Source organism: Peromyscus californicus, unplaced genomic scaffold (assembly GCF_007827085.1).
Source record: "Peromyscus californicus insignis strain IS unplaced genomic scaffold, ASM782708v3 Scaffold_10__1_contigs__length_136768540, whole genome shotgun sequence".
NCBI classification, from domain to species: Eukaryota; Metazoa; Chordata; class Mammalia; order Rodentia; family Cricetidae; genus Peromyscus; species Peromyscus californicus.
The window spans coordinates 111,807,185-111,820,176 of record NW_026294391.1 but is presented as its reverse complement, the minus strand read 5'-3'; the positions used below and the strand labels follow the sequence as shown (position 1 = coordinate 111,820,176).

The window sequence follows — 12,992 nt, the reverse complement described above, 5'->3', positions numbered from 1 at the left end:
TTTGGGTGCAGTGTAGGCTTCCAGAAGAGGGTAAGTCAGCCATTCAGGGCTATATTTACAGGGCACAGCTGGAAATCCTCTTTTGGTCTGGTTGTTGGCATTTGTAACTTGGCGCATGTTCCAAGAGGAGCAGCTAGAGGTGGGCCCTGCCAATATCAAACCAATGAAGAAACTGGGGAGGTTAGAATGAGATAAGAACTGGACAAAAGTGGTAGGATAGAGACGGTTGACAGTGTTCCATTCCAGAGTCACAAGTAGAAACCCCCAGGATATAAATTACCCTTTGATTATGATAGACCTTGTTTTATGATGGGAATGGGATTTCTTGTGTGATACTGACTTCCTCCTTCATAAGGAGGAGCCTTCATAACCTTGAATTTATTGGAGTCACACAACAGCCTTCAAGGGTGTTCAAGACTTAAGGCCTTAAAAGGCATAAGACTCCTTCTTCTTTTCCTCCCTCCCTCGTGCCCTCTTTCTTTGGCCTCAAACTTCCTACTTAGCCTAGGTGGACCTTGAACTCTCTATCCTCCTGCTTCAACATTCCTAGTTCTGACTTTAACAGGCTAATGCCACTACACCCAGCTTCTTTCTTTCTTTCTCTCTCTCTCTTTCTTTCTTTCTTTTCTTTCCTTCCTTCCTTCCTTCTTTATTTTTTTCTTTCACCAGGGTCTCACACTTTACAGACATAGAAAAGAAAACCTTTAACCTTCAGTGGCTGCACTCTCCTTTTTAAGCTCTGAGGGCTTATGACCTCTCAGAGTATGTACTTGAACTGGCTAAGCTGTTCCAGTCTCTTAGCAGGAAACTAGACTACTGGGAAGGTTGTCAGCAGGGTGCTGGGGTTGGCAAGAACTAAAATCAGATCTCTGATGAATTAAGTTTCTTTGGCCTCTCCTCTTGCTGCCCCCCCTCCCTTGCCTGTGAGGGGGCAGAAGAAAGCAGAGACAACTTCAGGTTTGGTCTATGGCGGGCGACCAATGACGCATTCTCACCAATATAGATTTTGGAGTTGGAGACTATGGGAAAACAGGTGGCTGGGGGCAGGTGGCAGCATGAAGGGGGTGAGGCTTGTCAAAGGGAAGTGAAGGACAGTGTGGATTGGAGTGTGGGGGCTGATTCCTAGGGAATCTCCAAAATAACGCACCAGCCTCCTGAAACTTTAAAAAAGAAAAAGTTTTCCCAATCTGCTTTGTGGAAGAAGGCATTTCCAGAAGGGTGAAATGGGATTCACAACTTTCACAGGAGCCGTGAAGTTTGCATATTTATGCCCTCTATTCCATGGGGGTAAGGGAACCAAGCACTGATCTCAGTTACCCAAGAAAAGACCCAGAGTAAAGACCCCAGGCCTCTCTACAACTGAGAACTTGGAGCAATGTCCCAGGTTGACTGCCAACTCCGTGGGTGACCTTGGGCAGGCCTTTCCCTTGTCTGGGCTTCAATGTCATCATCTCTTAAATGGAGGGGTTGAATTAGACGACTCAAATGGGCCAGGGCTGCTATACTTTAATTGAGATTGGGACAGTGGGGACAAGCTTTAAGGGAAAAGGAAACCCCACCTCCAAGTCGGAGTCTCTGGGTTCTGGTTGCCCCTCAAGAGAAGGTCCTCCGGGGACCTTTAGAGCCCCTGGGTTGCGGGATGGCTTGCTGGCCAGGAGGCTCTGGCTGTCCTGGCCTGAGCATAGAGCCAGGGACTCCTCCCCCGCACTCGCCCCGCGTCCCGCCGAACCATTAGTGCGATTGCTCTGAGTTCCCGGCAAAGCTGGTGATTTATGCGGGTCCTCGACGGGGCAGTCCCTGGAGCCAAGAACAATTAGCTAAAAGCCAGCGGGAAAGGAGGCAAGAGGGGGTGGGGAGCCAAGCCCTAGGGCACCCAGCCGGGGCTGCAGCCCCCAGCAGCCCCCAGCTGAGCACCCCAGCCCTGCGACAAGGTGGGCCCCACTCACCACGGCGGGGGCGGGGCTCAAAGGCCGATGCGAAAAGGCAGTCCAGCATCCACGCCATAACCAGTGCTGAGTGCCCGGCAGCCTCGCAGCTAACCTCCGTGCAGTCGCCCAGCAAGGGTTGCTCTAAGTAGCCCCCGGTGACCACGCCCTAGGCCGTACCCTGCACCCAGCTCTGAGAATCTTGGTCACCGGACACCTCAAGCGTGTCACAAAGGGGGCAGGGCCTCATGGGAGGCCCCCCTCCCGCCGGAGGGGAGGGCCTCTGGCCCTGCAGCCCCTTCCCCCACCCACGCAGAGGGAGTCCAAGACACAGCTCCTGTCCAGAGAAGCTGTGACTCTGAAGACAGTACCCTGCCCCTACCCTCTGGCAGCTCACATTTTGAAGGGTAAAGGCATCTTAGCCCTGGTGAGCCCCAAATCTGAGAAGGAGTGAAGGTCCATCCTGGACCCCCAGTTGCCCTTGGTGGAACATTTAAATTCAGGCTTGTTTCCAGAAGCTCCGCTTGAGGACAACATGGTGCACCTGTCCCAGGGAACCTCAGCTCTGAGGGTGAGACTTTATCCTAGCCCCTAGAAATCCCACGTTTTAGGGAGGTCATCTCAGCTGTCAGGAGGCCCAGTCTCAGCGGAAATTAGTACTATACCCCTAACCCCTGAATGTAAATGAGGCCTGAATCCTTGGGAACATTTCCCACTCCTGTCTACGACTCCCCTCACCCATTTTAGGAGAATTCTCACCTCAGATATGTAAAATCCTATATGGATTTTAAAGCACTGATTCTTTGTAGAGGACCCAGAGTGTAAATAGAAGAGATGTTTTGTTTTCCCCCAGGAAGAATCGGAGAGGAATTTTATAACCCTGGCCTTGAGATTTTCTCAGGAAAGTGAGCAATGTTCTACCTGTGAAATTTTGTTTTAAGGAGTTTGATTCCTACGTACCCTAATGTCGAGTACCTATAAATGTGGTTTGCCTTCAGTTGCTTCTAACTTACAGTCAAGGCCTATGCTTTTGTCAGAGCACTGGCACAGGAGGGGCATCCACATTTATTTTTAGAAAGAATTTGATATTCGATATTTCAGTGAGGAGTGGTACTTACTATATTAGATTTCTTTGCACTTCTCTTAAGGCTTTGTATTTTTAATTTTTTTATACATATGCAAGGCATGTGCTGCGGTGGGCTCAGTGTCTGGGACTCCTGGTGGAGGTAAACCAGCTCTACCCCTCCCCAATCCTAAGGTAGACGAAGCCACCAGAGATGGACTACGTTGCAGAATACACTGGGCAAGAAGAATTTCTAAAGCCAGTTTCTTTTTTCCCTTCAAGTCCAAAGACCCACATTATTTTCTGCCCCTGTTCTTCATTGCTAGGTGTACAGATGTGACTCTGCACCCAGGTTTTTCTCCACTGGGAAAACGGTGCTCTGTCAGTCAAAATGCAGGAGAAGGTGTAAAGAAATAAGCAAAATCCTATTCCAACAGCTAGTTTATGGACCTGAAGAGTGGAAGCTGCAATCACAGGTCCTTTGAGGAGGGTAGTTATTACATTTGCTTGGCTAACCACTGATATTAGTGTTAATGTGGCAAAAGGGGTGAATAAAATCACCTGTACTCAGCCATGCAATTCTTAGCAAAGTAGAGCTATGGTTAGAATTTAAAGGGCTTCAACTCATTTTCCTTTCTTTCTGGGAAACATAGTACCCCTCACCCTTTGCACCATTTTCTAAACCATTTGCAATTTCCCATATCTTTTCAAAGCAATCAAAGATAGCAAACATTCACTATACCTCCTCCTTTACCAATTTCTGCTGTGCAAATACCCCAAGCCAAACAAGGCTGCCACCTAGAAAAGCCCACCTTCAGGTTCTGAATATTGACCTGACCTCCTCTCAGAGCTCATCCAGCACCAGCCTCTTTAATGACCTCAACAGATTCCCTCCTTAAAAAAAATTCAACTAAATGAAATTTTGTTTGACTTGCTCTTGACAAAAAGGCTACCTGCACCTGTTCTAGGTCTTTGGTAACGGAATGTCTTGCTTTCAGAATATCTCAAACTGAAGTCTAAACCCAGAAAGTGATCCTTCGCTATGGTCATTTTTTGTTTGTTTCTTTGGGTTTTGGTTTGTTTTTGTTTTTGTTGTTGTTGTTATTATTGTTTTTCAAGAAGTGTGATGTGATAAAGGAAAAAAAATGCCAGAATACTCACAAACCTAGATGGAAAATCCAGCAGTGCTGTGTGCTAGGTATGTAATCTTGAGAGAATTATTCAACTTCTTGGTTTTCTCATATGTAAAGTGTGGATGCTAATAGTCATTAACAAGCCTCAGGCAAACCAAAGCATCTACACTTTTGACAGTAAAGGGAGAAACAGAAATCGTGGAGTTCACGATTCTAAAAAGAAAATAATAAAGTTCCATGTGAAAATGTTTATCTTTAACTAAATGTCACATGATAGGGCAGTGTATTCATCCATCAATCTCCTAATTTATTCAACAAATATTTGCCAAATGTCCTCTTGATGCCAGATACTTAGCCATGCAAATAATTCTGGTTCAGTGGATGAATTATTATGCAATTATTTTTAAATATATAATTTGGAAGCTTATATGATAATCTGAAAATACACTTATGATATTTTTAAGTGAAAATAAGTCAGAATGCAAAATGTGTGAACACTATAATCCAGACAATGCAAATAAATAATATGTCTATATGTAGAAAAAAAGCCAAGAGGTAGCGCAGAAGAATCTTAGTCATGATTGTATTTAGGCAATGTAATTATGGACAATCTTAACTGTTTTATTATTTTCATATTGTAGCATCTTCCAATTTTTCTTTAATAAACACATTATTCTCTAGAGTTAGAAAATTCTACTCATAAAAACAAAACAATAATATCTCTGCTGATCAAAGGACTAATCCAGATATACTAAAGACTTGTGACTGTAGTTTGGGGTTATGCTAGTAGCATTGGTCACTTTGGAGACTAGGAAAAAGCTGAAGAAGTTGGTTTATGAGTAAAATGCAGGGCTCACTTGCTGTATGGGGGCACATACTCAGGGCATCTTTCCTAGTACACAGGAGTCCTTAGAAGCCCCATCAAGGAGTCAGGAGTCTAATGGCATGGACCTGCAACCCATCATTCCTAAGTGTATGCTAATAAAGGACATACTGGGTATCTTTGTCCTTGTCCTGAGAGTTCAAGGCCTAAAGCTTGACTGTTAACTGTCTCAGTCATGAACTCTGTTCCTAATGTAGGTCATAGTCTACTGTGAGGTCTTTAGCCACAGTGATGAAGTCATTCTAGGGACTTGTTGGCCAGTAGTAAAGGAAAGCTTCAGACTTTTCTTCCCCTGAAGTAAAAACGTACGTGTTACCCAGGTAAACAATGAATGATAATTAAGTACAACTCTAAGACTCAAACTTGTCATTGCTCATTGTTTCTCAAGGTATGGTGTTATGGGAAAGAAGCATCAACTGGGAGGTGCTATAACAATGCACACTCACTACTTGCTCTCACTTTAGTTCTGCTGAATAAAAATTTCTGGCCTGGCATGGTGACACACACCTGTAATCCCAGCCACTCAGGAGACTGAAGCATGGGATCACAAATTCCAAGCCAGTATAGGCAACTAAATAAGACCCTATCTCAAAATAAGAATTTTCTTAGCATGTGAGACATCCTGTATTCAATCCTCAGGAAATCCTCCTTGTAAAACAAACAAACAAAAATATTTTGGACATAAGGACCAGAAAAAAATATATTTCACAGGTTACTCACTGGAGTTTTTATGGTTGCTAAAATTTGAAAGGGTGTAATACCAAGGAAATAAATCTGCCCCTGCGCACCCTCTACCATTCTTTTCCCACTGCATCCAAGCTACAAGAAAACTTGGGGTAGCCATCTTGGAAAATTGACCACGTTAACTTCACTCCTTTTGGGGAAATGGATAAATATGTACTATAAGAAATAGACCAACTCTTAATACTTAACCTTTATAGTCAGGGTGTATTCAAAATGAGCATACTTCACACCAACTCATCTGGTTGAATTTTCTGGGAATCCTTGTATAGTGGTACTGCCTAGTCAGGTCATTTGAACATCCTATGTGTTGGGCTCTTTGCAATAGGGAAGAGGGAGGTGAAGCAATGTAGAAAGAGCAGAGTGTTTTGAGTTAAAACATCAGGAGTGAGGCTGAAATACCACACTACATGATCAGGTGAATAAATATGGGCATGGTGGCTTCCCTGACCTCTATGAAATGGAGGGCAAGTCTATTGCCCCCCTCCACCAGTCCTGCAGGAGAGATAACAGTCCTCTACCTATGGGCCTATGAAGGGAATGGTGGATTAGCAACCTTGCTTCCCAACACATCCTGTTTTGAGAAGACCTATCAGAATGTCCATATGGCAATCATACATACTCAATAAAGGAAACCCCAGTACCAAGGACCTCAAGATTCTCCCTCCTTGCTTTTCTGCATGGGAAGTCTGTCTGGGATCATGGTTACTCTATCCATGAAATCACGAGGGAATTTTGTGGAACTTGAGCCTCAGATGGTCTTGTCTTTCTTATCTGCTATGTAGAATTGTACAAGGAAAACTGGACCTTTCATTCTAGCTGTTTAATAGCATTCTGGAATATACTGCCTCCATGGAATTTCCACCCTATTGTTTTATTACTGCCTGACAAAGTCCTCTACTAACCTTTGTAATATAGAAGTGGAGAGATTTGTTCTTGTGTTTTTAAGTTACGAAAGTGAGGTAAACTAAGTGACTGCTCTAAAGTCACCCAGGGGAAGAAAGATGAGCTGAGAGCAGTCTCCAGTTCTCTCGCCCTCTGCCCGTTCTTTGCCAGTACTCCTTGCTAGATCCCAGGAGTTGTCTGTCAGTGTGCTGACACCACTCAAGAAAATGCAAGTTTCATCCTGACATCAGAAAGACAGAGCCACGATTACGCTTCAGTCCCCAAGGAGGCAGAGAAATTGCTTTTAGTTGACAAGTGCATCTCCCACACACATACCCCTCTGGTTGAATGAAAAGATAAAACTCAAGTTAAAATTCCCAAATATTCACTTAATTTTGTAAAGCATTTTGTTCTTTGAGTAAGGGGGTAGGCAGGATGGAAGAATTTTCCTACTCGTTAAGTCTCAACAGGGTGGGGCAGAGAGAACAGTACAAACTGGGGGGACACAGAAAATGTCACAAAGAAGAAAAATTGGGGAGGTGATCATTTCTTTTTTGCCACAATCAATAAGAGCAAATGGCATTACATAAAGAGAACTAGATAGAATTACATCGTATGCTTACATCCTTGAAAGACCATAAAAGATGCAAACTATTGAGATTTTTTTTCATCTAGAAAATTCTGTGGCTTCTAGTTACAAGTGCTTGGGGAGTGAGCAAGGGAAGCATCCACTTCAATGTATTACCAGAGTCTTCCAGACTTGTGGCCAGAGAAGCACCTGACCTTCACTAGCTCTGGAGCTCATCTCTGCAAATCAATGGCCCTTATGTGTTTAAACAGCTTACAAAGTGCTCTCATCTCTATTTTCAAATCTGAGTCTCCTACAGCTTTGGGAAGTTTGGAAAGCTGGTGAAGGAAAGAATAACATAACCCCTGGTGTACAGATGAAGAAACTATAGCTCAAGTAAGATAAATGACTTGTCCAAGGTCACTGCCTTTTATTTTAAGCCTATATTTGAACCGTCATCTGTGCTTCCTCCTCTTGTGCCTGCATTCCTTGAATATGCTATTCACATGCGAACAGAAATCTACACATTATGTACTTATCGACTCTCTTTAGACTGTATGTACCTCCAGTGTCAGATATTGCAGACATTCCCCTTTCTTAGAGTTCGGAAGCCTAACAATCTTTCCAACTACAAATTTTCTTATTCTTAGATACATCCCAAAATGTTTAGGAGCAGAATTGAAACGCAATACACTTCCCAACAAGGGGGAGGAAACAGTTGTTAATATGGTGGTATGTACAAGTACTTTTCAATTTCAATTTACTTTTGACTGGTACACAGTAACATAAAAATGTACTTATTGGTAGTGCTTTGATACACACATGCATTATAATATTTAAATCCCAGCCTCTGATAACAATCACCTTGTTTTCAATTTCCATGAAATCAGCATTTTAATATTCTAAACAACTATTTATTGTGCCATTATTTCAACATAAAAATATTTAAAAATATAAAGCTGAGGGGAACCTTCTCTTAGGCAGCTTCCTTGCTAGCCTAAGTTAAAGTCTGAGTGCCAAAGGCTCATTCCTCACACACAGTACTCCATCAGGATGGCCCAGCCCCAAGGGCAGAATTGGCTCACCAGGAAGGAAAAGGCAAGATATAATCTATAAGGACTCTGCTTCTTAGGTGGAACTTGAAAGTAATGTTAACAAATACTAAGTGACCATTTGGGAGTGAAAGATTTGAAGCCCTAGAGAAGGTATCCCCAAAGAAATTCCAACTAGAGATGGAGATTTAAAAAAAAAAAAAGGTGATTTTTTTTTTCAGTTTCAGGATTTATTAAGGCTGAGAGTGTTATTAGAGACAATCTAGTATAACCTCACACCACAGGGGGCATCACAGAAATCTAGAAAAGGGAAGTGACTTACCCAAATTCATCTAGCAATTTCGTAGATAAAATGAGACTAGAAGCCAGATGTCCAACCTTCCAGCCCAGGGCTCATTTTGTAACACCACATTGCCATCCCACCTTGAGTTCCTGAGTTCTCGAAAGGTCATCTCCCCAGCTCAGGGCTTGCTCTCCTCAGACAAGCATAGCACTTGGGGGATTTGCAGGCAGCGACAGTCCCTGCTGCTGGGGGTAGAGCCAGGCGCCTGAAGATGGCACCTGTCACATCCCATTGGAATGAATGAGCTCCCTCTGAAACTGAGACAGGCCAGGCGGAATCTGGGAGCGGCACCTTGAGAGCAATCAGGTCTCGCCTGCCTGTGTGGCTGGTGTACCATGGGCATTCAAGGCAGAGGAGGTCATGGTAAATGTCCTGAGCACTGTTTGCTGGGGAGTTTTCTACTTCTCTTGGACCCCAATGATTTATTTATTACTTTAGGGACAACCACTCTGGTTCATTGGTTTAACTGCCATTACCCTTAAGGGGCGGAGTGAGGAACTGTCTGCCTGCTGCTTCCCCTGCTCTGACTGCTCACAAGATTGGTTCATGGGACAGCTTAGCTGGACTCTCATCTGCCGGTGGGATGAATGGCATTTGACTGTAGATCATGAGAAATCTCATCAGTAACTGTGGATGGAGCAAGCTGGAGGAAAGGACAAGAGAAGAAAGGAGAAGCACAAAAAGAGGAGGGAAGAGGAGAGAGGGAGAAGAATGGGGAGAAGACAATTTGATGGAGGAATTCTTTTGCATACCAACCACTGACATTTCAGGGTCTGTAGCTTCTCTCACTTTTAATCATCCCCTCCATTAATTGCCATTTGTCAATGCAAATAAGCCTTTCTCTACTGTAATTCAATTCTGAGATAACTGAAGCCTTAAAGAGAAATGCAGAACTTGCTAGGAAAGTATTTGCTCTTTTTTCCTCATGTCTCCTCAGCCTGGGCGCCACAGAAGTTAGCATGTGAATATACTGGAGAACTGGTCCAATAAGAAAACAAAAGATGCCAAGGATCCTTTTTTAGTGTTATTAAATCTTCTTTGGATCTGGCACCTACCTAAGGCTCTCTCCTAGCACCCTCTCTTACTTTCAAGAACTCGGGTTATAATTGCCCCGCTGTTCTACCTTCTAGATCCCAGGAGACTTGTTAAACGAGAAAGTAAGAAGGAAGGTAGGGTGGTGCCATTGGAGAGGAACCTACATGAGACCAGGAAGCGGCCATGCTGGAGAAGAGTGACTATAACTGGGCCAGATCAAGTGGAAAGAAGACCATGTGCCACATCCAGCATGCTGTGTGTATATGTCAAAGAGTTGGATATGTAGGAATATCATTTTTCTTTCCTTCAGTGGAGGATGCATTTGGCTAGGTCACAGGACTCTGGACCCCAGTACCTTAACAGAGAAAAACAATTAAGTCATTTGAGTCATTTCAAAGTGACTGTGGGTCCTGACTGATTTTAAGTGGGCCTCTGGGGTGGAAATTTCAGAGCTGGAGAAAGAAGAGACTGGCATGGGTATGGAACATGCTCTGTAGGCTTCCACATCCACAGTGGGATATGGTCTATGGTCTAGTACTCTGAGACTGGAACCACAACTCGCTACCACCACCATAGGAAAATAGAGGGATTCACCAAATTATCCTTCAAGTCATACTGTGTTGTCATCAAAGCTGCCTCTCCATCCTTGTCATTGATACTGAGATAGCCTGTATGCCATGGACTCAGGGATGGGGATATTAGTGACTAGGACTAGGTTCAAGGACTAAAGACACTAGCTATGCTTTTGATCCTTCATCCTCATCCCGTGGGAAGAAGGGAGCCTTTCTGTGTTCAGCCTTCACCATGGATATTCTGAAGCTCAGCTCTCAATGCTGTTGTGTCAACCACCAAGAAGCTTCTCACCTTCTTGTACCTTTAGCCTCCCCTCTCAAAGACTAGTACCCTCTGCCCATATATATCTCAACTCTCTTCATAAGGTACATTTTTCTAGCCTTTTCAAACCTACTTCTAGGTCTATGAATCTTTCATAATGTTTGGTCTCTGCTATCTACTCATTATTTTACCTCTTCCTACTCTGCTCCAGCTACTGAAGGCCTTTGTAGTTGCTTCCCAATTCTAGATTCTGTAACTCCTTGTCACTTCTCAGCTCCACTTGGCCTCATGGCACTATTTGCTACCCCTGGTCCTTTTCTACTTATGAACTGACAGTCTCTCTCTTCTCTTAGTAGACCAGCCCAGGTGTCACCTCTAAGAGTCCTTCTGCCCACCAGCCATCCTGTCTCACACCTGTTCATTCATTTTCTCTTTTCCTGTAAGTTTTTTCATCGTACCACTAAGACAGCAACATCTTCTTCTCCTCAGTCTCCTTCCAGGTCTTATCCAGCCTTCTCTCAGCCTCAGTCCCAAATGCCCATCAAGTACTCCCCCAGAATTTCCACTTCCTCACACACAGTAAGATGACTTTTACCACTCCACACACACGTGCACACTTTAGTCTTCTTAGTGAAGTTGCCAATGTTCTTTTAGAAACCCAATTGAAGAGGACATAGCTCTGTCCTAAATTTGACTTGCCTCTTCTGCAAAATCCCTCACTGTGAATCTGTATTCATGAAAAATGTCTTTTCCCTTGTCTCTGACGACACTGTGGATTTCCCCTTCCACCTCTACAGCCTTCTCTGGTACTCTAAATGAATCATCCCTCAGAGTCCTGTCCCTAATGCTCTGATCTTGTATGGAGAAGCTCATCTCTCTGTTGGCCCTTGTCTCTCTAGCTCATTCTGAGTACCTGAAATAATGTACTAAATAGAGAAGACAATTAATGTTTACCTAATTGACTAACACTTTCTAATTATGTGGTGCCTGATACATAACAAATGTTCCATGAAGGCTATTATTGGAGTTTTACAGTTTACAAGCATTTTCTGTATTTGACTCCATACTCATAATATCCCTGTTGCAGGTGGTTTTGTCTTATTCCCAATTTTTGCCAATGAAAGTTGTAAAATAGAGCAGGCATTTATTTTCAGCCCATTCTATGCCAAGTGTTTTAATACACATTTTAATTAAATTTTCAGAAAGCACTGTGAAGTAGGTGTTCTTAGCTACATTCTACAGATGGGAAAACTGAAACTCAGAAAGGAGTCCAAGATCACAAGGAGCATGTAATTTGCCTCCTCTGCTGTTTTATTGTTCTGCAAATTTGATCACAGCAAATCTAGTGAGCAATACTAAGGAGGCATACAAAAGGTATTATAGAGTGATATAATAATTATTATTTACATATACTATTTTTTGGTTTGCATTCCTATGAAATTTACTGTCAGGCATATAAAGAGCTGAAAGGGAAAATAAAACCTTTCTATTTCCAAACAATCCTTGCCTTTCTCTTTGCATATTACAACTGTAGGAACCAATGGTTGAGTGCTTCCCATGCACCAAGCATTATACTTAGAGCTTTACATGTGTGCTTTCATTTCATCGTGAACATAATTTTATGAGATAGGGGCTATTATTATGCTTCAATATATGCATGAGATAATTGTACCTCATAGGAGTTAAGTAACTTGTTCAAGGACCCCTTATTTAGTTTGTGAAGTATTTGAAATTTTAAGTCAAGTTGGTCTTATCCCAAAGTCAATGTTCTTTCAATGATAGTAGACTGTCTTTCTAAAAGGATAGGGAAATCAAGGGTGAGAATACGTATGTGACATCAAGTCTCCTGACTCTATTTCCTATTTCACCCTGAGTGCTCACAACTCTTTGTTGAAGATATTGCCTTGTATTGTCAAAAATCTTCCCATGTCTGTGGCCTATCTTCTCAGCCACATCATCAGCTCTTCCAAACGTCTTCAGATTCCCCCACAGAGTGTTCTTACTAAATGTGTGACAATTGATAAGCATGGCTTATCAATTATTAGTAAACCATTATGCTTTGAGAAAGCCCTTATCTCCAAAAGAGTTGAGCCCTTGGTGCTTAGGAGACATATCAATTGTTCCTCGCCTCCCTGCAGCTTGAAGTCAGGAGCCCACACTCCCTGCCTCCGCACAGCATCCGTTCTCCAGGGAGCCTCATAGCGTCAGAATCATTTCACTGAAGGCTAAATTATGTGTGTGACTCTGGGAGAGTGAGGCCCCAGAAAAGTCAGGGGGAGGACTGTGAGCTCAGATTCTGCATGCAGATGGACTCGGGGGATGCTTCTGTCCACCTGAATTATGTGTCAACTTCTAGCAGCCACATTCCATACAATGAGTTCTAAAGATTGTGTCATTATTAGTAGGAATATTAATAACCTTATATACTTGGACAGTGAACTTCCATTTATACAAAAGGCTCTGGCACAAGATTTTGTTATTTTTAGTTTGTGATCACTTTCAGTCCTTTTTTGGATTTAGCATTCCCCCC

At 43.1% G+C, this 12,992-nt stretch overlaps 1 protein-coding gene across 1 annotated transcript in view; it reads right to left on the bottom strand.

The window, feature by feature from the left end:
* Arhgap36 (Rho GTPase activating protein 36) overlaps positions 1-2,093 on the bottom strand; it is a 30,484-nt gene extending 28,391 nt beyond the window's left edge. The window contains exon 1 of the mRNA XM_052747106.1: positions 1,947-2,093. Coding sequence (XP_052603066.1) covers positions 1,947-2,004 — 58 coding nt within the window. The 5' untranslated portion in view covers positions 2,005-2,093. The remainder of the gene's footprint in view (positions 1-1,946) is intronic.
* Between the last annotated feature and the right edge of the window lie 10,899 nt (positions 2,094-12,992).